At 37.6% G+C, this 27,687-nt stretch overlaps 1 protein-coding gene, 1 long non-coding RNA gene and 1 pseudogene across 2 annotated transcripts in view; 2 read left to right on the top strand and 1 right to left on the bottom strand.

The window, feature by feature from the left end:
- Colec10 (collectin subfamily member 10) overlaps window positions 1-1,535 on the top strand; it is a 43,927-nt gene extending 42,392 nt beyond the window's left edge. Inside the window, exon 6 of the mRNA XM_034517067.2 lies at window positions 459-1,535. Coding sequence (XP_034372958.1) covers window positions 459-850 — 392 coding nt within the window. The 3' untranslated portion in view covers window positions 851-1,535. The remainder of the gene's footprint in view (window positions 1-458) is intronic.
- The window catches only part of LOC143434074 (uncharacterized), a 52,918-nt gene that overhangs the window by 9,568 nt on the left and 15,663 nt on the right, over window positions 1-27,687 (bottom strand). The window lies entirely within an intron of this gene.
- Window positions 24,963-26,852, top strand: LOC143434209 (ubiquitin-conjugating enzyme E2 C pseudogene; annotated as a pseudogene).

A 27,687-nucleotide genomic window follows, 5' to 3' on the forward strand; every position in this document is an offset into this window, starting at 1 on the left:
TCCCAATAACATCCAGTACAAGTCCCCATGTCCACCAAGGGGCATTGAAAAGCTTCGTACAGAAAAGCTCATTTTTCTCTGAGATGTAAAGACCATCAGGGTCTTCCCAGGCATGAAAGGTGTGGGTGGGAAAAAAACGTGCCATATGTACCTGATACAAAAGTGGTGAGATGCTTCGGGTAGTAGCTCATAATAACTGATCTCTGTTAACGAGTGTACTATGGGACAAATATGTGGGAAGCTAAAGAGGAAGGGGAGAGAAAACAGATGGTAGATTTTTATTTTGTACCCAATAAACAGAAAGACACAGAAGAAATTAAATGAGTAACTACCTCATTATAACCTTGCAAAAGAGCTCCTGAGTGCGCTGAGTTCATTGAAATGTGACAATATTATATAACAATTTGCTTCTTCTTGTATTGAGACACATCATGTTATTCTTCATCTCCTCCTTGCAGTCATAGCAGGGATCCGGGAAACTGAAGAGAAATTCTACTATATTGTGCAGGAGGAGAAGAACTACAGGGAATCTCTGACCCATTGCAGGATCCGGGGAGGGATGCTAGCCATGCCTAAGGATGAAGTCGTGAACACTCTTATTGCTGACTATGTTGCCAAGAGTGGCTTCTTCAGAGTGTTCATTGGGGTGAATGACCTTGAGAAGGAGGGGCAATATGTGTTCACAGACAATACTCCACTGCAGAACTACAGCAACTGGAAGGAGGGGGAGCCTAGTGACCCCTACGGCCATGAGGACTGTGTGGAGATGCTGAGCTCCGGCAGGTGGAATGACACAGAGTGTCATCTTACCATGTATTTTGTCTGTGAGTTTGTCAAGAAGAAAAAATAGTTCCCTTCATGTTACACAGTCACTTTCTCCCTTGGTCTCCTAGCAATTACTTGTATCCATCTTTACCTTCCTAATTACATTGCTCTTGCTAAATTGACATAAGGGCTCTGCCTCCACTATCTTCTGTGTTAATTGTGACATTTTTGTACATGATGTTTACTTGGGCCATTCTTGTGGATGTTCTCTTGGATCTCTATTTAACCCTCTAGCATAACAGAAGGAAGACACTGGAATTCAGAAGGGAAGGGGGGAGGAGAGTGCTGAAGCAATACAAGTTATTGTTTTTCTGTTAAATTGACCTCTGCTATTAATGACTCCATTTTATTTCACGAATGTATTCATGTAGACATTCTTCACCTTCAACATAAATAATCTAGAGAAAAGGGCTCAAGCCTTCAGAAAACTGTAAAAGTGCTACAGTGCTACCTTCTCCGGGGACCCTTCCTTTTCCATCTAATACATCATCCATGGAGAAATTTCATGGGAGACCTTTCACTCTCTGTAAATTAATGTTGGTGGAGACGCCCTTTCTATTATTTTTAACATCACATAGATATGTCCGGCACAACACTTGAAATGTTTTTAGAATCCTCATTTACTGAGCTGGCAACAGCCAACCTTGAGCTACAGATCAAACCTCAAAGCAGCTTTAATCTGGCATGTGAAAATAAACAGTTGAACAAAACTCTAGCTTCTCTCCTTATAAGCAGATACCCTGGTTATGGGTTGTGACATATGATTAGATTGTTTCAAATGCTGGCAAAACAGTTAATGAAACAAGGGAAACAGATAAACAACATATGTTCTCCTTAAACCATCTGTTTATGACTTTGCCCATGACTAACAAGTGGTGAGAAGAGATTACTGGCATTGGCTATGTGAATTCACCAAGAGTCACAAATCCACGTCCTACAGAGTCCAGAAAGATGACATAAATAGATGAACTGGGAGGGGTGAGGCCCCTAATCCACTAGTCAAAGCCTGCTCTTTGAAGGAGCCAACTACTTCTTAGCCACTGCTGTTGCTGCCACCAAGGACCCAGAATCACTCTAAGCCAGTATCCTGACATTTGAACTGAAGTCAAATGGCTGGAACTTTATAACTCTATATTTCTATATTGTGTTGACAATTAATCAATATCTAACCTAGACTGTAAGACCTACAAATGTCTGTTAACCAAATTATGAACTTTCCATTTCCATCTCTGGGGAGAGTTCTGAAAGTTCTAATTGTGCCAGGTGTCATTAGGAAATGATGACTTCAACATCAGGTCTCCCATGAATGCCTTATTCAGTTCAGCTCAATAGAAGAAATTTGTTAAATCTTTGACATTTATCAGGTTATTAAAGTAGTTACAGAGTCTCTTTTGAGAATGTGGCATAGGTTATTTTGAAGGCCAATCAGTTTAATATAATTACAAATCAGGGCTTCACACCAAATGCCAACCAAAATCTCAGAGAATTGGAACATTCAAAAACATGTGGAAGAAAAGAAAAGGCTGAGAGAAGAGAGAGGCAGCCAAAAGCAAACCCAGCCTAGGGCGGCTCCTGTTGAATTCATGTTCACAATTGCTCTGAGTCCCTGAAGTCTGAATATTTTGAACATACGGCAAATCCTATCATTTCTATTATAAATTTATAATGCTAATAATCATTCTTTCAGTAACTCATCTCAGTTTGGAGGACACTTCTCAGAGTAGATGACAGTTTCAAGGAATAGGATCCATCAATTCCTGCCTTAAAGAACTTGAGACATTACATATTTAATCAGAACTCCATGAAAATGAGTGCCCTTTTCTATTTGTCTTTCAAGTGAGTGTATCAGTATATAACCCAAGCCATCATTGAACTCACACTCTTTCTGCCTCAGTCTCTTAGATGCTGGATGACAGGTATGCAAATCCATGCCCAGTTGAAAATATACTACTTAACATGTTCTGTGTTTTAGGAATTCCTCTGTACCTCCTTCCTCAAGGCAGAAAGTTTTACTGCCATTTTTTCCAGTAAAAACACTGCAGCCCTGGGAAGAAAAGATATTAACAAATTGATGCATTTGAAAGAAAAGCAGGATTCTACCCTAGTCCAAGCTGAAAGCTACCTAGATTGCATGCTTAGAAGGTAGTAAGGTCTGTGTGTGGTGTTGCGGGGGTGGAGAAATGAAGTGAGTAGCATCACTGAAGGCACTGTCATTTGCAGAGATTATCACTGATGAGAAGGTAGGTGATGTGGGTTTATTTAGGGTGATACACCTGTGTCAGCAATTCACAAAAGTTCAAACTCTAGATCTGGCCATCACAGCTGTCTAAATGTCATTGATTACTGTAATTCTTCGTAGCCATGTTATGGGGATAATTTAAATGTCCTTTATCTTGTGTTTTTTATCATTTTCACTTCATAAAGAACCTTGACAACTAAGAAGGAGTTATAGTGAAATATTTAGAAGAGTATAAACTAGACACAATACATGGGTGCCACAAGACTCAGACATTACTACTAACTGCACGTGCTATGGGGTACGTGAGAGAAACAATGAATATTTTGAGATATATAAAACATATTGATATATTTACTTAAGTAAATGTAAATGTACAACAGTATATTATAAATATAAAACTTATAGTTAATTAAATAAAATATGAGTGTTAAAACATAAAAGTAAAATCACTGGTCTGGAGAGATAGCTCAGTGGCCAAGAACCCATGAGACCCCAGTTAAGTTCCCAGAGTCCACATTATGTGGTTAACACTTGTCTGTAATTTCAACTTCAAGGCATCTGATACCTGAAGTGGAAGTCTCTGGTTTCCTTAAAAACACAATTGTGTCATGTGATGTTTTTCTGGAAGCTGTTTTGTGAGAAGACATGTGATGTTTTGCTGAAAACAAACTCTTGAGAAGGCACATGGTATTTGGAAAGAATATAAATGGATCCTCACAAACAGGGAAAAGTCACTCTTACACTGTGACACTGGGCCACCCTTAGCTGGGTTTTGCTGGCCATGCAACACTGTGCTGGTTTTGTCTGGTCTTCATTTGTCTTGACTTTGTCGAGCAAAACAAGCAAAAGAAGGTCTCGTGGTATTCCAGCTGATTCTAACCATTTATTCTGACTTGTGGCAATTTGGAGCAGCCGGATTGTGCTACAACTACTGATTCATGTTTGATATATGTTATTAGACTGAACTACTTGTATCTTGAAAACGAAGAGTGGAGTCACCCTAAAAAACTACTTCTAAACACATCCACAACACCCTTTTCCTATTAACCTTCTTTCTCCTCTACCTCTGGTTCAGGGGGCGAGAAGGAAAGTTGAATCATTTAAGAACTCTAAATGAAATAGGCTTTGAAAAATCTAAGCCTACATACACTATTACCTCAACTCCATGGGCTCCTACCCTCATATGTGCACAGTCTCACACACAGATACACATATATGCACATAATTGTAGAAGTAAAATAAATCTGTTTTTAAAAATAAAACTTTTAGTTGTGCTGCCTTTAAATTATCGGGCCTTCACATGTTCACAGGTCTCCACCAGTCAAAGATAGTTTTTATATCTAGGTTGGGTATTGGGTTACGCTTCTGATTGAGCATTACCAAACTTATAAATCCTTTGATTAACATTTTAAAAATATATATAAAAGCAAAAAGGAAAGGGGGGGCATGGGACAGGGGGTTTCTAGGGAGGGGAGATGGGGAAAGGGGAAGGCATCATAAATGTAAATAAAATATTAAAAAAAATTATCGGGCCTTCATACTACAGCTGAATCCTTTCATGTATGAGGGAAAATATCTCTTCTATCATTTCAATTAGGATTGAAGAAGAACTATTTTCCAGTGATCCTTTATACATAAACCTTTATATAGCATAGGGATGTGTTTCACGGTGATTCCAACAGATGTTCATTCAGTCTGTATGTGTATGCTTTTGTCAACTTAATAAGCCTTTGTGACAAATGAAAATACACTTCATCTAATTTGCCCTCATTATCCTTGTTCTGAGTTTTGCTACTTATAACCGAGAAGCCTAGCCATGAGTTCATCTGGGGAATCAACGACAGGCTCTGAAGGAAAGGAGAAACAGGAGAAAGAACTGTCCTAGACATGCCAAGCATTATCAAAGCACTATTCAGTACCACAACATTCTCAAATACTAAATAGTTTCTTCATCACAACCAACTAATCTGAATTGTGTTCATGAGACACAAGAGGCAAAGATGAAAAGCAGTAGTACCCAATCAACTGGACACCTCAATCACAGATAATTTATTCAATGAGATGGAGTGAGTGTATTATACAGGGTCTACTATCTGGGGAAGACACTATAAATAGATGGTTTGCAAATCCCATAGAAAGGGTTAAGGATAAGAGTCTTGTAGCAATTAGAGAATGAAGTCAGGACGAGAGTCCATGTTCACAAAAGCACAATGCTTCCATGGGGAAGTAGTTAAAATAAGCTGTGTTTAGAATAACAACAAAATTTGTTAACTTCAGTATTAATCATCTGTATCTATTGTTTCTAGTGGTATCATGTTGAGAACTGGGAAAACCATGGAAAAGCCAGCTTAGATTTCCACCCTTATGACCAGAACTTAGTTCGAGTTCTTTGTACATCAAGTCTATGGTAATGAGGTACAAAACTGAAGGCATTTCCAAGATTATATAAAGTCATGCTGCTTTCACATCTGTGTTTTTTTAACATAATATCTCTTCTACAGTATGCTAAAATAACTTGGCTGAAGAAATTTTGTAGGAGGATTTACATCACCCTTTCTCAAAGAGTAACACTGACACATCTGTTCAAATATATTAATTCATCTATTTTGGCTTACTCATTTTTTATGTGAACAAGACGTTCCATGTCAATGTGTATATCCACCCACATTATTTCCTTACAAGATAGAATTTTTCTTTGTGTTTGTGCATGAATGAATATTGACAAGCGACAAATGTTTCTTGCCTTTTCATTCTGCTGGCCTATACCTGACAGACAGTAAAACTCTTGTTTACCCAGACTGTCAGTTTTATAGTGAAATATGAAGGAAATAACAAAGTGATTACCTCATTTTATAATCTGCTAAACTCTGATTATAACAGAACCTACCTAACATTTCCAAAAGCAGTTCCTTTTGGAAAATAGAGACAATTCCTGTTCATCAGTGTAATTTAATACCTTGTCACATGCACTGTTCTCATTATGAATCTTAGCTTAATTTATCAATAGTTAATTATATATATTCAGTAATTCAGTATGCCTCAGGAGCTGGGCTAAACATGGTCACTGGTTACACTATACCCTTTGATATATTGAGAGAATTCTAGTCCTGGAAAGAATACTCATAACTTCAATCATGGAGTATAAAATACCTCACAAGTCACAGAAGCATAGCCAAGTCTTCAGAAAAATAAACTAATATTCACTTACAATCCCATGAGGTGATTGTAAATATAAAACTGAGAATCATAGTGTGCCTGGTATGGTAAGGAACGAGACGATTTTTCTCTGGAAGGTCACAACTTTACATAGCTATTTACTGAAACAACTCACATAATGGAACCCTGAAAAAAGCTTGCCAACAAAAAGGGTGTGTTTTAGAAGTGAATGCTTTCAGGAAATGTTAATGTTTGACTTTTGTGTACATAGCACTGTTGGAGGAATGCACATCCTTCGATTTTTGAGGAAATATTCTACTGGCACTTGAGTCCCCTGTATCTCTCTACTTCATATAACAGAGACCCTTCCATGCCTAAAGAAGCTTAGAAAACAAAGAAAACAGTCAATAAACACAGGGAGTATGTCACTTTGGTCATAGGTATGAGAAACTTCCTGTCCGTGTAATTTATGAGAGGAAGAATTTATTTGGGCTCCCAGTTAGAGCCCATCGAGCCCTATACATCAGGAAAGGCATGATGTTTAATGGCTCATCAGCAGGAGTGTGCAACAGTTGGTTTCATCTGACAACAGGTTGGTAGAGAACTGAGAGAGAACAGGATCCTTGCAGGTTCACACTTCCCAGTGTGTCTGCTTTAGGGTCACCCAAGCTTCTGCCCAGAATCCTCAACCATAACTCTGTAAGTAGCCTTAATGAATTTCAGTTCCTCAGGCTGAAGTTTAGTGAAACTGAAGCTTGGTTTCTGTCTGGGACTTTAGAAGGAGGAGATAAGAATTTGCCAAGCCCCCATTACTACCACCACCTAGAACTAAAAATTTTTCCACCAATCAGTAAATCAAATGGGGCAGAATGCCAAATTGCTTTTCACATAGCTGATGTGGTTATGGGCTTACAAGCTCTTTCTAGTGAAGATATAGTTTACCAAACATGAAATTTCTGAAAAACTTTCCAAGAACAGATGAAATTTGATACAGAAAAGGGCCAAATTTGACAAAATCTTGAATATTTAATTTTCCAAAACTTCTAAAGCTCAGTGAAGGCTGAGGGTTTCTGCTGTCCCCACTGCATGGAGTAGTTGGTTTTTCTACCCTTCTTCACAACAAGTACCTTCATTTGTGTTCTTCCAGAAGGAGTTGGGTGTCTGAGAAGGAAGAAAGATTTGCTTTCTTTTCAGACAAATACCTCCTGGTATTTGTTAAGGTATAACCAATTCAGGTTGGGTGAACTGAGATAGACTTTATTGAATTTGTGGTGAAAGAAGTCCATTGGTTCAAAAACTTACACTAAGAGAAGCCATTTTGAGTCCATAAACCTAAATGAAGAGAGACTAAATTCTAATTATCATAACAGGTACCCTTTATTCTTTTTAGCAATCAGTATCAAGGAAAGCAGTTGTGTCAAGAGTAAAGGAACTGGGACTCTATTGTCTCAGCAGGTTCGTGCAAATACTGAGAATAGTCTAACTGAGAGCAGTGTGACTGGTAGTGTCCAAGAGCTAATGGAAAAGAAAGTTATGATCAAAGCAAGAATGATTCAGTACTCCAACCTCACAAGTTATTCAGGAATGCAAAGAATTTGACAGGAAAGACTACCAGAGACTTCAAATAGCAGGTACACAGTGGTTTCTGTTCACGCAGAACTGAGAGCTTGTGTGTTGAGGGCACAGCCTTTGCTTTGTGAGTGATATCACTGTACAAACATGCTCTTGATGATTTGTGGAATGGGAGTTGATAAAGTCCAAACATTTGGTATGAATCAAATTATTGAGTTTTCTAAAATGTAGGGGTTAAGGATGTATCACAAAAGCCCTTTTGTTGACCCCCAGGAGCATAACGTTCATCCCTGAATTAATGACACTGATCATCTGAAGGAAGAGAGTCCTATACCATCTTTTTTTGTATTTTCAAAGAGAGTGACATAAAAAAATTATGACTTCTTAAATTTCTAAAACATCTCACTATGTAGAGATGTCTAGGGTTAGCAAATTTATAAATAATATTTTCCCACATATTTAGAAACTGCTGTGTGTGGGTGTGTCTGTCTGTCTGTCTGTCTGTCTGTAGATATATGTGTGAGTGGGCACAGCACATGCATTTGGAAACCAGAGGACAACCTGAGATGGTTCCACAGGGGTCAAACACATTGGTGACAGGTTCTCTAAATGGCTTCCAGGTGGGCAATGGGCTAATCAGGCTGGCTTGTGATCCCCAGAGACCTGCTTGTCTCTATCTCTCTGTGGCAGAATTATTAAAGTATACCACCAAGCCTGGATTCTTCAAGTGAATTTTGGTGAGTGGAAGACCCAGCAGATTTGACAGAGATGGTGGCAGTTTGACTCAGAGAACCATCTGAACAACACTGATGTGGTTGAAGTAAACAAGGCTTCTGCTCTCACCTTCTGAAAGCCTTATCTCTGTGATAGATTGTTTTCCCCAACTATTCCACAGCAGCCGAGAGTAGTCAGTTTCTGAACCATCTTTCAAGAACATCGAGATAAATTCTCTTTTACCTTCATTAGTGGTATGTGCCCAATAAGTTTTTGGCTTGTCTCTTACCATGCCGTTCTGACACAGAAGTTATGTTATTCTTATTTCCTTTCATCTCCAGTCAGCTATTAGATTATTTTTACTATATAGCACATATACTAAGAATATCTTAGACCTAGATCAAAGATGTAAGAAATGACTTAAAGTGCTGAAGAAATAAAACTCATGTACATTTGATTAATTAATCAAGAGTGATGTCTACCAAATTATACATCTAAGCTTATACATCTAAGTTTTCTATTACTCATTAGGATTCACTCATGTTGACGGTCGGCAAACCCACATGAGACTAGATGCACACTATGGTAGAGAAGCCTTAGGCAATCAAGTTTCTTCTTCAAAAGGCTTTGTCAGAAACAACTTATGTCACCAAAGAATACTTTGATTTTCCTACTCAGCAGCCATGTCACACATAACTAAAGACCACATTCTAAGATTCACAATTTTAGTGGCAACTTTGCAATCTTATATTATCTGAGCATGTGTCATAAAACCTAGATGGTTTCTACTTACATTCTTCTCTGTACTTTCCTATAGAAAGTTTGGCTATATAGTACTATAGAAATCATGAACTTAGATTAAGACTTGATGGTACAGATGTGAGCATGATTGCTTAAAGAAAACATGTTGAATTTAAGAAGTAAGTTGAGATAGTCTCAGTTATTCCAAATGTTTTTTCTTTGAGAGTTAATTCTTTGATAGTTGAGTTTTTTTTATCATAGTTGCCTGTCTCCCCAAATTCTTCATAGATCCACCTATCCAACTCTGTACCTTCCTTTTTAATCCTTCAAGATCAATTTGTGCTGCCTAAATACTTCTGGATATGTGGACTTTAACTGGACAGTAGTTGACTTACCAGGAACTGCACTCTTAGAAAAGACTGTCTCTATCCTCTGCTAGCAACTAACAATGGCCAATATCTCTATAGCTAGTGGTGGGGCTGTATCCCTCAATCTTATCTCCATGCTAGGATTTGGTCCAGCCTGTAGTTTCACAAGTTTGTGTGTACTGCTGTTGCAACTTCTGTGGATTCATATTTGCAGCTGACCTGCTGTGTTCTTGAAAAACATAATGTTTCTCTGTAGTTATTCACTACCTCTGGCTCTTATACTTTTTTTAGTCGCCTTTTCAATGATGATTCCTGAACCTTGGATGGCAGGGTACAGTATACATATTATCTTTATGGCTGAACATTCTGTGATTTCTTATTCTCCGCATCTTGGTCAGTTTTATATCACCATCTACTGCAGAGAAATTTTTCAGATGAGGGTTGAGAGATGCAGTCGTGCTCTGTCAGGTATATGAAAAGTTTATAAAGGAAAAATGAAGAGTATTTCTTTAGAAAGACATAAGAAAAACAGCCTACAATGTAGTAGTAGGTTCAAAAATGCTCAAAGAGAAAACAATCACTTACATTGAATGTCTCTGGATGTTTAAATATGCAAATGCTTAAAAGTATCTATTGGGTTGGCCAATATCACAATGGATGCAGAAGAAAACAGTAAGAATGAAGGGGGATGAGCTGTGAGAAGCCAAGGAAGAATATAGTATTTGATGTAATCTTGCTTGTAGAGAGGACAAGAAGTAACAAAATCAAGAATGGTGTCAGGAATGACAGCCAAAAAAAAAAAACAGGGCAGTATGCCTTGTCTCATCTCCAAAGGTTGCAAACCAAGACCTCAGGAAATGTCTCAATCTAAAGATAATACCTAATCCTGGCCAGCATCACATGCATCTATAATTTCTATGCCTTTTCCATGCATTTTTCCTATGCTATGGTAATAGCACTTGCAGTTTGAGGTATGGCAATAAAACCAGCATTAGTATTGTAGCTTCATAGACAAAAGAGTGATTCTCCCCAATACTACTTCAGCATACAATATTTTTCTTTTCTTATTAGGCACAGAAATTTCTTCTTTTTACATAAAGGTATTGAATTACAGTTTCTTCTTATTGTTTCCAAATTTCTAGTATTTATGACCTCATGATTCAGAGTAACTATTAAGTGAAATAATTAATTGAACACAAGCAGTAGCAGATAACCAAGGAAACTGCCAAGTGACAAATGGGCAGATAGTGCATAGTGAGGACACACTTTACACAGACATTATTCATGTCCTGGGCAGATAATATGCAGTGAGGATACACTTTACACAGAGTTTACTTATATCCTGGGTTGGGAAGAAAAAAGACACACAAAATTTCATTGTTCAACTCAGAAGAGTAAATAGTTTTAAATTATAAATTTCTTTGAAGTGGAAGTTTCTGGTAGTGTCATGTGATGCAAACTCGCATGGTATTTTGCTAAGAAAGACTCACATGGTGTTTTGCTGAGGCAAGACCCATAGGAGGACTCCTGATATTTGGAGAGAATATAAATAGAATTCAAGGAACAGTGACAGGGGTTTGCATAGCTAGCTTTGCAACACTGGTCTCCTGTCTTTACTGATCTTTACTTCATTGAGATAGGCATGGCAGAGAACTTCTCCTGACATCACAGCTGGTCCTGGTCACTCCTGCTGACTAGTGCTGATTCAGTGGAGGCCTAGTGGTTTCTGCTGGATCATGCCACCACTGCCGACTTGTGTTTGGTATCCTGATGTTACTGAACTAGACTGCTGGTTTCCTGACAATGGATATTGGAATTTCCCCAAGGAATTACTTCTAAAGAGGTCCATATCCTTTTGTTCTCTTTATCATCTTTTCCCCCTATCTTTGAACAATGGAGTAGAAGTGGGGGTCAAAGAGTTTGACAATCATTATTAAAAAGTAGATTTTTAAAAATCTAAGCCTACATTTCTTATTTCTGAAATTTTCCATGCAAAATTATAAACCATATTGGGCCCAAGCATATGAAATAATAGTAAGTAAACCAGCAGATAAAAAGAAATTGCTGTGATAATCATTATAATGTGAACATGGTTGTAAGCATTTTACATGCAATTTTCATTTAATATTCAAATAACTCTATATGGTACATGTAGTGGCAGTATTTTCTATTTTATATAGGAAAAACTGAGTCACAAAGACTAAGTAACACCATAAGGTCACTTGTTATACCCTACAGTCACCTTTGTTATACCCTAAGATTACCTTGTTACAATCTAAGGTCATCTTGTTAACATTTCTTTGGCCACATTGATATACTGCAGTATTAATTAGCCATTACACTATTTTATCTCATACAGTACTGGCAATTGCAAGGTTTTGAATTTACACTATGGCTTTCCTACTTGTGTTCTATGTGATTTCTTTCAGCTCTCTCTAAGCCTATTATTTGCATGTAGAGCACATCTATTCATGGATACATGGGGGCAGAAAAACTGCAGTAGAACATTGCTACTTCAGGACATTTCCATCAGTCATGGGTAGGCTTGAAACTTCAGAACATTTCATCCATTTCTCAAAAGGAATAAATAGATATTTCAAGAATTCTGAAATTATTCTTTTCCCTGTCCCTCAAAAGGCAAGTAAAAATACAGCCTCACATAAAGAAATTGATTTTAATAGAGATAGAGTGTTCTGAGGGGACTTGGTTGAAAACACTTAAAGTCAGACATGATAAAGTTTCTAAAAAGAACTTGAGAGGCGACTGCTCAGACAGAAGAGGGAAGATGATGTATTGGAGTCCCCTGGGCTACAGCAATGAGGTATCGGAATAGCGTATGACAGAAACATGGAGAGCACAGGGCCCTCTTAAAGGGCATTGTGAGTACTGCTGGAGGGAAGCACAGACTTATGGGTATACTGTGGTAAGGACGTGAAGTCCTTTCTTTGGGATTCTACCCTTGATCTTAGCAGAAAGGCAAGGAGTCATCCTTTGTTCAGGATTCTAAAAATGTGTAAGTCCTTTACTATAAAAATAGTATTCTAGTGTGCTAAATCCTCGAGAGACTTGAGGCTCCAGGGAAGGGGAAGGCTGGTGGGTGTAGGAGCACCCTCTCAGAAGCAACGGGGAGGAGAAATGGGATGAGGAAGTGTGGGAAGGGGGCTGAGGGAAGGCAACGACTATGTAAATAAATAAAATAATTTTTAAAAATTCAGAAATGAAAAAAATAGTGTTCTAGAATCCAAAAACGACCCTCATCAGTCTAAGATGATGTTGGTCTCCCTCTCTTACTATTGTGATGTATACACCAGGTCATGTTAGTTCTATTTAATATATGAAGTAGCATTTAATTTACCATGACAGGAATCATTTTCTCTGTTAACCTCACAAAATGAAACTGTGAACTCTTAGCATCTACAAAACCTACATTTTGATGAATAAATAAGTGAATAAATAAATATGCATTCTTTATAACCTTCCCTGTAAGTTCACCCCAATCATTTTCAATGTTAGATACATATTTTCAAACCTATATATCTATTAGTAGTTTCCATAGAAGGCTCACCTTCCTAATTTATGCTTATTAACTTGGTGTGTTGTTGCCTATTGTCCACTGTCTTAGTTCAAATGGGCTGCTGTGAGGAAATGTCATAAATTATGTGGCTTATAGCCAGACATAGTGGCACAGGACTTAAATACAGTACTTGGGAGACAGAGTCAGGTGTACTTCTGAGTTCCAGGTCAGCTTGGTCTGTAGAGTTCATTCCAGGGCAGCCAGGGCTACACAGAGAAACCCTTTCTCAGCAAAGAACAAAAAAACGTTATGTGGCTTATAGACAACAGCCATGTAATTTTCATAGTTCTAGAGGCTGTGAAGTCCAAATGTGAGGTGCTGCAGATTTGTGCCTGTCTAGAGTTTATTCTGAGTTCTTATGGATGACATGGTGCCACATTCTTCTTCATAGCACAAATGTCAAAATGAAGTGTCCAGGATATAACAAGTAATAGACCGATGTTCACCTAATAACTATTTTATAAGTGGTAAAGCTGGGAAGAAAATGTAAAATCACTGCTACCTCTGGGTTCTACTTTGTTCAAGATGCTATTGTGCAAACTTTGAGAAACATGGCCTATGTAAACAAGGGAGTTCAGAAGAGTAGTAAAGGTGATGCATTTATGAAGGTCCTGAGGAGAATTTTCACTAGATAACGAACACATTAGAAGGTCACAGCCTCTGCAGCTAGTGGTAGGAACAACTTACGGACCCTGACAAACATTTACACAAGAGTTGCCTCCTGGCAAGAACTGACTAGGAGGTAAGAAGATATCCTGCATCCAGTCAGGGAGGGAAGCCAAAAGTTCAAGAGTCATCCTGCATCCTCTGTTCTGTTTCTGTTATGTGCTACACATTGGCCAATCCAAACCAGATGCCAAAGGGCAATATATTCATTTCTTGTATAAAATTTAGCATCTTGAGTATCTATACAAGGTAGAACCAGACAAAAACAAAATCGAATGGGCAAATTAAATGCCAAAACAGAGTAAACTCTGAACATGTTTCTTAAGCCCGGATAGGATAATCTTTGCCTATAGGGAATAGTCCCCTAAGAATCAGGGAAAACCAGAAAGCTCAAAGATCTTGAAATCCAAAGAGCAGTAAGCCCTGGAAAACTAAAATTAATATTGGTAGTCCTAGTGTGTCTTGGAGTTGAAAACTGGGAGGAATGATTAAAAACCTGATGTGATACAAAATGTATCAAGCCTTATTGAGTTAGGAGAGTTTCAGTTACAAGAGACAAATCCAGCTCACACCAATGGAAGCAAGGAAGGAAACATGAAACAGGGCAATGATTAGATTATGACAACTCTAAATCCAGTGTATTTTAATCTTTTGGTTAGCATAGTCTTCGTTCAGTTCCCTTTTTTGTTATTTTTTCATGCTATTATAGGACAATTGATGCAGTTCAGACTCTCATTCTTCTTCTTTATCAGCTCAGAGAAAAAAAAAGTACATCCTACAGGATGATATAATATCTGTATGCTAAGGACCAGCCTCGACTTGGAAAGTAGTCCTGAGAGAAGGGGTGTTTGAAAGCAGCAAGAAAAGTGATTCAAAGTCATTCATGGGGTGTAAGGATGACCTGTGTTCTGCTCAAGACAGCTTTCTCTGGAGAGCTCCAGACAGCTCATCCAGATGGCTTAGCTCTCATAGACCAAAGCCCAGTCAATTAGACATCAATACAGTCATTTATTCCAGGTTCCCTTTTGATTATTCCATGAATCAACATACCATGACACTAGCCCCCTGATTCTTAGAAGAAGAAACCAAGTGCATTTTTAGCATTGCAAGTGAATTCAGAGATCTGCCTGCCTTTGTAAGCACAAGCAATAAACTTAGCTGTGTGGGATCCCATTCTGAGATTGCCATTCCAACCACACCTGGACCACTCCAACCCAGGCTGACCTTGAACTCAGGAATCTGTCTGCTTTGAATCTGCCTGCCTTTGTATCTTTCTCACAAGCTGTCTCATAGTGCAGCTGTCTCTGTTCTTTTAGGTCTGTGAAGCCCTTCATATAATTCATATTGCATCACTATATTTTGCATAGTTGAAAAATTATATATTTTTGAACTCATGCTTTCAGAGTTTTTTCCCCACTGCCGTAAGGGCTGTCCTGAAGGTCATAGCATTTACCATTTTTGCTAAAGACATAGACATACCCTCACCTCTAGGACTTGTGCTGTCTCCGATTATTAAATCTTTTTTGTTTGTTTGTTTGTTTGTTTTGAGACAGGGTTGATCTGTGTAACCCTGGCTGTCCTGAAACTCACTCTTTAGACCAGGCTGGCCTCAAACTCAGAAATACACCTGCCTCTGCCTCCCAAGTGCTGGGATTAAAGGTGTGTGCCACCACTGCCTAGCACTGTCTCTGATTATCATGTAGTCATTAACCTTGGCAAAGAGACCGTTCCCCAAAAACCATGGCAGGGAGAATATTTCCTGAAGAAGGAACATGAAGTAAAACATACATATTTTTATATCATCAAGCCTCACATCTAGCAACTGTCAACATTCATGGAGGCCAATGCTTTGCTGGCTCACTCCAGGTGTGGGAAAACATGGCACACTATCTCCTCCATGACCATGCAGGACTCAGGGTTGTCACCAAATACTTGCTCTTGATTTTACTTTCATCCTTGTCACCGTTCTCCTAGAGGCTGTAGGACCTTAGGAGAAAGGAGTCAATAAATAAGGCAGACTAAAGCCTGATGCTTTCGCCAACTTTATTCAGAGCATCAGACAATTTATACTCTGGGGGTTAAGAAGACTCAATGAGTAAGTAAACAGTTATAAAAACAAACTCCACATGGTGGACAAGTCACACAAAGCAGACAAACTGCATGTAGCAAAAGCATGGTTTTTTTCCATAAAAGCATATAAATAAATAACAATAGCCAAGGGTGATGAAAACTCTAAAATAGACTCACTCTAATCTGCTACACGTGGAGGAGCATGAAACCACATTTCCAGAACAATTCTGTATTTTTGAAGAAACTTAGGTCAAAAGATCCTTGTTTTCTTGGAGTTTTCTCACAAGTACTAAGAATTCTCCTACACAACTCCATTCCAGGACCATGTTCCCAGCACATGTGGTGAGTATAATCTAACTGGGTACAGACAGCAGTTCACTGCAGAAAAGCAAACTGGCCTTGGTGGAGAATGGGATACTTTAGATTTTCTACCATAAGCTACCATACACTTTGACTGAGCTGACATATTCTTCATATCTATCTATCAATCTATCTATCTATCTATCTATCTATCTAGAGATAAATACATAAGTCCTCACATGAAGTACTAGTATTTGAACTGTGCTGACTTAAATTTAAATGAAGAGCTGAGTAGGTAGAAGGTAAATATGTAAAATGCAATTACTTGGTACATGTAGGCTATGACTACACCATCATAGTTACTCAGCACTTTCTATCTTCAAAGTCCTGATATCATATAGTTCTTCTCAGTGTCCTAAGACCAGTGGGACTTTATATATAACTATTACAAGGCATCACTAGCCATCTTGTTAAATTGTAGAATGCCTCCTACACTCTGTATTCCTTCTGTTCTCTCTCATCCCCCAGTTCGCAGTTAACTTGCTCCTGCCAAGTGATTCAGCCCAGAGACGCTTGTCAGATATGACTGCTGTAAGCATGAATTCATTTGCCGTTATGCATCTTAAAACTTCTTCTAAAAGATGTGATCTGTTATTCCACAATGCAAGGCATTTATTCTGGTGTGAAATAATGAGTCATCTCTGCCTTAAACTAAAACTGGTAGTAAAAGAAATATAGGCAACATTTCTCTTTGACCTGCTCCTCCTTGAGAACACCCGTTTGAATGTCAATCCAACCAACAATACTATGCTTACTGTATTCACAGAAATCAAATATGAATAAAATCATAAGGATGTAACTGCTGGCCAGAATTCAATCTTATAATGCCATGATCACTTTCAAATTCACTGAAATTTTAGTTTGCCTGAGTGTTTGGACAGTTACTGGAAGTTTCCCAAATGGGGCACTAGCAATTGCAATTTTCCACAGAGCAAGCATGCAAGGTCTATAATGTATTTCAAATTGTTAAAATGCCCAATCACTATCTTATGGAGTATTTACTCTTATTTCAAGCTTACATTTCAGGGATGAAACAATGTTTGTATCAGTTACTTAAAGCAACAATTTTTCTGTTAAGATGCCTTCTTACATCTAGAAACTTGGTAACACTGTCCATTTGAGAACTGGAGCTTGTTCTTGGAGTTAAAAGTGCACATATGCAGTTTTACTTGCTGATCCCATCAGCAGGGCTCCTCTCTGAGAAAAGAGAATGCCTTCGCCTGAGGCACTTCTTTTGCAGCCATGGTTCTGTGACAAGGACATCCCCTTTGTCCATTGTTCTCCCCAGCCACATCTAATGTGGATATTGGAGACCATTCTTTACAATTGAGCTGTGATAGCCTTTGTAGCTTGACTTTTTTTTCTTCAAAAGTTTTCGGACCTAAGAGTATTCTGAGGTCTGAAAAGATCATATGATTTTTTTAAAGACTAGGATTGTTGTTCCCTTATTAATGCAAACCCTTCAGAAGTTAATAGGTTTCTGCTCTGCTTACTTTTGGCCCCTTGTGCAAGTTCTGAGTTCTTTGACAGAATGAATTCTCAAACACTATGTCTATCTGTTTTCTGAATCAGTACCTGGCTCACCTACCCTGTCACCACAGTCTCTCTTAAGCCAATGCCTTTTTTCTTGGAGAATCTCTGGAACCATGAGACTTAAGTCTATGTCATGCGGAAATTTGCTATATTAGGACCTTATTCCATTTTTTTGTACCTTCTCATCATCAAAGATTCAGCATCTCATTACATGGCAAGGATATTTCCACACGTTGCTTCTCTCAATTTACTCATAGAGCAGCCAGTTCCTTTCTGAGACATGCATCTATAATCACCTTGCCAAGGCAAGCAGTAATGACCTAAAATACTGATGCTCTTGTCCTACCCAGCCATTTCCAAAGCCATAGGTTAAAGGCACCTATTCTGCTCTAGTTGCTAGTGACAAAGCCTTCCTGGTTATGCATCACAAAATAACAAAGTTCATTTTTACTTAATTTACAGTTGAGAACAGGCTAGGCACTCTTTTCCATCTGATGTGGAGTCAATAGGACATCTTTAATGTCCTAGGTTGCCACACTAAAGGAAGGAAAAGTTAGAGGGCTTCATGGTGTTCTTTTATAGGCCAGAGACTGAAGGGGTTTGAGTACTTTTATATCTGTTCCTCCATAAAGTATTTCATCATTTGACCCAATAGAAAGATATTCCTTAGCTAAAGTTAGATTAGTCCCCTATAGATTACTAAGGTGATACTCCTTTACTTTTTAATTAAAATATAATTACAAATTCTCTCTCTTTCATTGTCTTCCCAAACATTTCCCCGGTACTATTTCCCATATCCTTAATATTTCTCAAATTCATTGCCTCTTTTTCTTTGTTGTGTGATACACACACACACACACACACACAGCAAAGACACTTTTTGAGATGAGAATATTTATTCCTACAAGTTAAAGCAAAATGTTGTTGTTTAAATGGCCCATTATGCCTAGCAATTGAAATACTTTTCCCACTGAAGAAACTGCAGTTGAAAATGAATCATGTGACCAGGTGTGATGACACACAATTTCATCCCAGCACTGGGGAGGCAGAGATAGGTATATCTCTTGAGTTTGAGGTTACCCCAGTAAATTCTGTACAGTCAATACTATACACTAAGAACCCATCTCTAAATAAATAAATAAGATACAATGAATCACATGAATTTTAAGTGAGCAAAATTAACTGTTCTCAATGTAGAATGCCCCTAGGGAAGGTAGCCCTTTTGTGGCCTCTGGAAAAGAAAGTGAACCAAACATGGGACAATAATGGTACTGAAAGCTCTGGGTTAAGAGTATAGATAGTGATTTTAACAAATCTGTGCTTCAGGTTCCTTCCCTTTAAATGGAAGGAAGGAACAACTTACCACACTAGATTGTCATAGGTCTTCTACATATAATAAAGTAATGAGCAAAGTATGATATGCATTCTGTGCTAGGGTGGGTTTTAAAGTTTCACACCATTGGAAGACAGCTCAGGGGATAAAATGCTTGTCACACAAGTGTGAATATCTAACTCACATCTCAGGATGCTACACCAAGCTACAGGAAGTAGTGGGTGAAGCTATATGTAATAGTGATTGACTGAAATCCTAAAGATTCCATGGTCAAAAGGGATACAGAGGAAGGAGAACCTCAGAACCCTTGCAGCTTGCAAGCCAACTATCCTGGCATACGCTGTGATGGGCAATAAGACTCTGCCCCAAAGGTGGGAGGTGGGAAGTAAGAACTGACTCCTGAGCTCATCCTTTCACCTATCACATGCATCATGACATGTACTTAGATGTAAGCACATACGTGTGCACATGCACAAATATATTTTTAAGTGTCACATAGAAAAATGTTGAAACATCAGAACACAGCACAGCAGATAATTAGCAAAGATAGTATTTTCTAGTAGATTAGGAAGTCAGGTGTTTATGTGCACATGTATATATGGAACCATGACCCACGTGGCTCTACTGTCAAAATGACATGCACTTTCATGATTCATGTTTATTTACCATTTATATTTGCATATTTTACTTTACTTCAATTCTGTTGATATGAAAAGACACGGAAAACTTTTGTACATGGTCTAAACTAGCTATGCCTAACAAATATTCTTCCTAAATTTTATTCAGCAGTTATTTGATCAGTCACAGGTGACTTTATCAGAACATACATCTAAAAGAATTTGCTTTTAATCACAAATTAAGCTTTTGTTTTGCCAAATTTCAAAAAGTACCAGAAATGAGTACTTATTAAATCTAGTGCCAGACATTGAATTAAACAAAACTATAAATAATTGGTTCCCCCTGTGGCAGTAGGAACAGAACATGTGCCTGTAAGAAACTTATTAACCACATGCTTATGAATATGAAATTGTAATTTGAAAGTTTTCTTTGATGTTTTGCTTTCTTCTATCAGCATAGGAAGTGATGAATTCAAATTTTGTCATCAGGATTGACTGATGATGAAATTTTTTTTAACCTCTCTTTAGGTCTTGTGTCTATCGGAGTACTGGAATGAAACAGAAGGTACACTCACAATGAGTAAGCTTAAACAAGGGATGGATAATGCAAACCTAGGCACAGCATGGAGAAACACAGAAATCATGGACTGGCAAACATCGGAGCAGGAGCAGCATTGGCACCTGTATGTCTGAGAGGAAATGGGAGGGCATGGTCACCAAAGAGAGACTTCTGTGTGTCCATAAGTGAAAACTTTGGACCAGGAGATAACCTCCTATGGTGCACAGGAAAAGGCTGAGAAGGAGAACAATCATTCAAAACCTCCCATGATTCCCCATAGGGTTCCCCTTGGCCAAAACATGTGGAAAGCACAAACAGCAAGGGAACGTGCTAAGGGATTAGTTATGATTCCTAATTCAGCTTTCTGAATCTTCCTGAATTCAGAAGACATCTGAGCTAAAACAAAGTGGACCAACAAAATGGGGAGGTAGAAAAGCCACTCTCTCAGTGCTGCAATATACTGTTGAAAATTAGATTTCACAATAGATGCAACTTACGTTTTCTCAGAAACAACTATCTTTTGGGGGGATTTATTACTCACATTCATAAATATTTAGTTATTTTCTTACAACAACAAATTAATTGGTACAAAATGGCTCTGGAATAAAACACATTTGAATCAACACACACACACACACACACACACACACACACACACACACACAATCAATGGATACTAACTGAAGCATGCAGGTAGAACACAGAAGCTGACACCTGGAAGAATTTTGAAGCCTCTGGGAAGGGTCTCTGTGATTCAGCAGGTGATAAAGTCAATCAGTGACACCACCCAATCAGATTTGAGGAAGATTGTGCTGAGTTTTATGCTGAGCATGGGACAATTTTTGCAGGGTACCAAAAATGAATAATCATTTGTCTGGCTAAAATATTTTTCATTCATTTTAACTAAGTTTTTTCCTGGTGTTATCACAACCTTCAATATTTATATAACCCATCACTGTGGTTAACATCTGTGTGGACTTCTGTCTGAACATTTCACAGATAGGCATCTTTCCTACCACAGGCATAGTCTATTTTAAAAGACCAGTTGTGTGGGCACAATGATTAATGGATCCTGTAAAGTGAAGTAGCTGCTCGTTTGGTATTTCAGATCTGGATGCTGTAAAACTCATTATTGTTACCCACTGAAGCCTTTCTAATGGATTTAAAATAGATTTCACTATTCTTACATGGTTCCACTCTTAGTCAATCTCGACTTGCATGTCCCTTGTATATATGCTGTCACCTTCATAGTTAGGCACTATCAATAGACTGACTAACATATATTTATGTTTTTTCAAAAGTCAATCTATACTCAGGATGACAATTTATCATGTTCAATTTAGAAAACAAAGACAGTACAAATTTTCATGCCTACACAATAGGCTTTAAACACAGCAAGTGCTTTCATAGTAGAATTGCATCTTTAGTATTACAAATGAAACTAGGAAGCTCAAATTGTCTCTCTGCTGTGAAGTACTTACACTGCTACTCAATATATCCGCTTCCCTGTGCTCATGAGGAAGCTAGTAATTACCTAACTCTTCTATCATGGATAAGTCATGCTACACTAGCCAATCAGATCAACTGCCTTCTTCAACCACTGTGATTAGTTTCCAAAAGGATATATGACCAACACACAAAAACAACCACTTTATTTTCATGAGTTAATATACAAATTTGGGGAGATATCATCTTTCTTTTTTGCTCTGGGATTACTAACAAATAAAGGTGGAAGAGAAGCCACCCGCACCTATTCTTCTGACAAGATAGGAGCTGTTAACAGTATGGAAAAAAACCCTCATAAAGATATTGGACACATGGAAGAAGGTTCATTATCATTCATTTCACTGCTGGATGCCTGTGTATCTCTAACATTTACACATGTTAAAGAAACTTCAGCCCAACATCTTCTTGTAGAGAAATTTCAGAAAGTCCCATAGAGGACGAACATAGGAAGAGAGATAAACATTAACGGCAGCAGAGAAAATAAACCTTACGTTGAAAGAAGAGAATGAGAACTATATGTGAAAAACTAACAAACCTAAATTGTATACTATAGATTTTAATATATATATATATATATATATATATATATATATATATATATATTTAGTCCTATAGCTTGCATTCCAGAATTTGAGCAGTGGTGGCATCAACACCAAGAAATGCTCTCCAGTGTCATTCAGAGAAGAAGTTACATCAACAAAAGAGTTCCAAATTAACAAAGAAAACTGCACATTGAAAGAGGACTACCATTCATACTTCTGACCACAGAAAGACTTTGAAATTATGATAGTAGTAAGAACTTCCAAGAAATTTGTGAGATTAGATGATGAAATATGTTAAGCCACTATCTAACAAGCAATGTTTCTGCTTATTGAGACTTTCAAAGTTGCATTTATTTAAGGAAATCTTATTATTTGAAAATGCACATTCCACGATGGGTAAGGAAGGCATTCTTGTTAAAATGACCTAAGACAGGCTCAGTCTTGTTTATGAAATAAAAAAGGGGGAGATGTGGAGAACTTCTGGGGCTGCTTGGCAGGAATCTGACATTGGCCAAGGACAAGGAAAAGAGCTTAAGGCAGGAATCTGACATTAGGCTAGAACAAAGAAATAAATTCAGACGGGAATCTAAATCTTAAGCTAGAAAAAAGAAGTGGTCTTTGGGCCTGAAAATGACTGGGCTACGACAGGAATGTAGGCTCAGATATTTTGGTCACCAGACTGTTTATTGTCTTAATTGTTCTTTGACTATTTGTGTTTATTGTCTTGCTTGTTCCTTGACTATTTGCATTTAGAACTGACCTTAATATTTGCATGTAATTGAAATGGTATAAAAGGAGATTGGGAGAAAAAACAACAGGTGGCAACTTCAATGGAAACTCCAAAAAGAATCAAACAGAAAATTAAATCCCAGTAAAAGCAACTGATAACTTTACTTAATCAAAGTTACGGGGACTAAACAATTTCTTAAGAAAGTGTCTAGGCTGATCTAGCATCGCTAGTGATTCGATTTCAAAAACTTAATTGCAAAAAAAAAGAAAAAGAAAATTTCATAAACTTTGTAAAAGGTTTTCAAAGGGTGTGTGAGAAAAAATATTTTTGACAGTTGACGTGTTTATGAATTATAAAATAGGAAAGAAGTGGGAACTTATGCAGTGAGTTCATCAACGATTATTGGTATCCATCCTTACAGAATTTTGGTGTCTGAATTATACTTTTCCCCTTTCTACCAAGTTATCAGATTTTTTCATATTAATGCTGAGCATTTTAGGCTTTTAATAGCTTATCACTATCTTTCTAGTAATATTTGCTAAGGTTGAGAAGTTGCAAACAAATTGGAATTCAGAAATGAAAGCTTAAAGCTACCTTGCAATGAAGATTTCTAAGCTGTGCAGTTTGCTAGTGTAATTTATTTCCTGAATACAAAGACAGCCTAGAATTTGGTATTAGGAGTATATGTTGACTACCATATGTGTATGTATGAATTTGTGTATACTCGTGGTACTGTAAGATTTCCTGCCACTGTTACAACGCCTAAGAAAAAAATTTAAAGAAATTAAAGATGTTTTGGGCCTTATGGCTCCAGCAGAAATTTCAATCCAAGGCCAGCCTTGGAAAGAGTCACTTAGGACAAAATACAGTGACTGAGAACATGCCCCAAATGATCTACTGCCTCCAGCTGGTTCACACAACCTCCCAAGACAGTGTCATCAGGTTGGGAATAAACCATCAATACCTGAGCCTGTGCACAGGGCACATTCAGATCATAAAATATGTACCCAGTAACCATAAACAAGATATAAACCATACATGCTGTCGTGTAAAGGGAATAGTTTACTATTCAACAATAGGCAGGTATAATTATTTTTATGTACTTGAAAATGTATCAAATAAAAATGAAAACAATCAAGACAAAAACCTCAACTCAGAAATCGTAACTTTCATTACTAAAACTGTAGCATTGAATTTAAAATTCCAATCATAAAAAAAAACAATATGTAAAGCTAAGCATGGTGGTACACACATTGATCCCAGCACTCATGAGGCAGAGGCAGGGCAGATGTCTGAGTTCAAGGCTAGACTATACCACAGTATAGTTCTAGGATATCCAGGACTACACAGGAAAACCCTGTCTTCAAAAAACAAGCAAGCAAACAAAAAAAAAATCAATATAAAAAATGTTTTAATGGCTTGAAGAAATATCTGTCCCATGGTATATTCTACAGTTCTTCCAAGTCACACAAACTAAGAAGTTTTAATAATGCAAATTCAGCATCTTTGAGTCATTGAATGACTAAGCCACTTTATAATATTTAAAGAATTGCTTTGAAATCATAAGCCCAGAGACCAGCTTGAACTTTGGCATTTCACACAGCAGGTACTCCAAATAAGCTTTGTAAATGACAACTGCTAACCTTGCAGTAACTCAAATGCATAGCTAGACTTCTGGCTGAATAGATAAAGTTATTAATACATAGATGAAAAGATTTAAAAAATATCCCTCATGAGTTGTTCAATGAATTAAAACCCAAACTATTTACTGAGTTTCGAATAAAATGAATTAGTAAGAGAATTTATGCCCCAAAGAGCATTATCATATCTTTAAAGAATGCAATATAATTGTGATATATGAGCCTTATTTATTTCCAAAATATTTGATGGTACAACTATGTAAAATGTCAAAATTGAAGTTTAAAAGTAATTTAAACCGACCTATAATCCCAATGAGATAAAAGTAGTCATTAAATGTCAACCATCACCATCAAACTCCCCTACCAAAAATAGTTCAGGGTCAGATAATTTTCATGCAGAATTCAGTCATACTTTCAAAACAAGTTAATTCCAATGCTCCTCGAATTATTCCACAAAGTAAAAACAGAAGAAATGTTGCTCAACTCATTTTATGAGGCTACATACTATGAACCCCAAACCACATAAAGACCCAACAAAGAAAGAGAATTACTGGTCAATTTCCCATGTTAACACAGGTACAAAAGTACTCAATAAAATATGTGGAAAATGAAAACAAGAGCACACTGAAAGATCATTCGCCATGATCAAGAAGACTTCATCCAGGTGATGCGGGGATGGTTCAATATATGAAAATCAGTCAATGTAATCCACCATGTAAACAAACTAAAATACAAAAAACAAATGATCACCTCATTAGATGCAGAAAAAGCCTTTGACAAAAATTTAACACCCCTTCATGATAATGAATGTTGGAGAAGTTGCTTTTTCATCTTGACACTTCTGTCTTGGTGTCAGCTCCTCTACGATGGCCTCAGAAAACCTCATTGCCACCTTTTGCAAGAGAGATGAGCCCAACCAGGGCTCAGGACCCTGTGGACAAGAAGGAACAGATGACACTCATAATGTCTGGTAACAAAGAAATTTCCACCTTCCCTGAATCAGACAACCTGTTTAAATGGATAGGAACCATCTTTGGAGCAGCTGGCACTGAATATGAAGACCTAAATTATAAACTTTTTCTAATGTTCTCCAGTGGCTACCCTTAAAATGCACCCACAGTGAAGTTCTTCACACCCTGCTACCACCCCAACATGAACGCCCAGGGCAACACATGCATGAATATCCTCAAGGGTAAGTGGTCCACAGTATATGATGTCAGGACCACCTTGTTCTCTAGCCAGAACCTGCTAGGAGAACAAAACATTGTTAGCCCTTTGAACACACATGCTACAGAGCTCTGGGAAAAAATCCATAGCATTTAAGGTGTACGTGCTAGAAACCTACTTAAGTCAGGTCTATAGCCAAGAGCCCTGACCCAAGCTGTCCAGTTTATTTTGTGTCATCTTTTTTCATCCATGGTCTGTCACTTCTCCTGGATTTCTAAGCTGTGGTGTTATTTTTGTTTTATTTTTAAATTATGTCTGTTTGAATGCTTAGAATATATATTAAATAAATACACATTGATTGTTTTATATTAGAAAAAGAAGGTTGGAGTGATCATGGATACAAGGGACACATGTAATCATAATAAAGGCAATTCACAGAAAGCCTGTAGCCAACATGAAATTAAATGGCAAGAAGCCCAAAGCAATTCCACTAAAATGAGAAACAAGACAAGGTTATCTACTCTATCCATATCTATTCAATACAGTACTTAAAGTTTTAGCTAGAGTAATGAGACAGCTAAAGGAGATCAAAGAGATATAAACTGGAATGGAAGAATTCAGCATATCACTGAAAGCAGATGAAATGAAAATACACATAAACAACCCCAAAAATTCTACCAGGGAACTACTACAACCAATAAACATCACCAGCAAAGTGCCTAGATACAAGATTAACTCACAAAAATCAGTTGCCCTCTGATACACAAATAACAATTGGATTGAGAATGAAATCATGGGGAAAATACCATTCACAATAGTCTCAAATAATATAAAATATATTTGGGTAAGTCTAACCAAGAAAGTGAAAGACTTGTATGGTAAAACCTTAAGTCTTTGAAAAAAAAGAAATTGAAGTTATCAGAAGATGGAATGATCTATGTTCATGGATTGGCAGGATTAACACAGTAAAAAAATGGCCATTCTACCAAAAACAATTCAACAGATTCAATGCAGTCCTCATCAAAATTCAAACACAGTTCTTCACAGCCATTTAAAAGACAGTTCTCAACCCCCAGAGAGAGTTATTAATTTAATAGGATGGCAAGCCAAGGACAAGTAAGATTCTGTACAGAGCCTTACCAACCAAAGACAGAAGTGCATTGCCTTTGATAATGAATTTTCCACAATGGGTAAGGAAGGCATTCTTGTCAGAACAATCTAAGACAGGCTGAGTCTTGTTTATGAAATAAAAAGGGGGGAAAGGTAAAGAGCTTTTGGAGCTGCTTGGCAAGAATCTGACATTGGTCAAGGACAAGGAAATAGGCTGCTTGGCAAGAATATGACATTGGCCAAGGAAAGGAAGTGGGCTTCAGGCAGGAATCTGACATTAGGCTAGAACAAAGAAGTAATTTCAGGCAGGAATCTAAATCTTAGGCTAGAACAAAGAAGTAGGCTTCAGACATGAAAATGACTTTGGGCTAGGACAGGGAAGTAGGCTCAGTTATTTTGGTCATCCTGATAAGCCCTTAGAAATAGTGATCATGGGAGTGATACAAAACTTTATTGCCTTGCTTGTTCTTTGACTATTTATGTTTATTGTCTTGCTTGCTCCTTGACTATTTGCATCTGTTGTATTGCTAGTTCCTCAACCTAGAACTGACCTTGCATGCAATTAAAATGATATAAAAGAAAAAAGAAGGAGTGGGTATGGAATAGGGAGTTTCTGGGGTGTGGGGCAGAATGGGTAGAGGGGATGACATCTGAAATATAAATAA

Source organism: Arvicanthis niloticus, chromosome 13, assembly GCF_011762505.2.
Source record: "Arvicanthis niloticus isolate mArvNil1 chromosome 13, mArvNil1.pat.X, whole genome shotgun sequence".
In the NCBI taxonomy this organism is placed as follows: Eukaryota; Metazoa; Chordata; class Mammalia; order Rodentia; family Muridae; genus Arvicanthis; species Arvicanthis niloticus.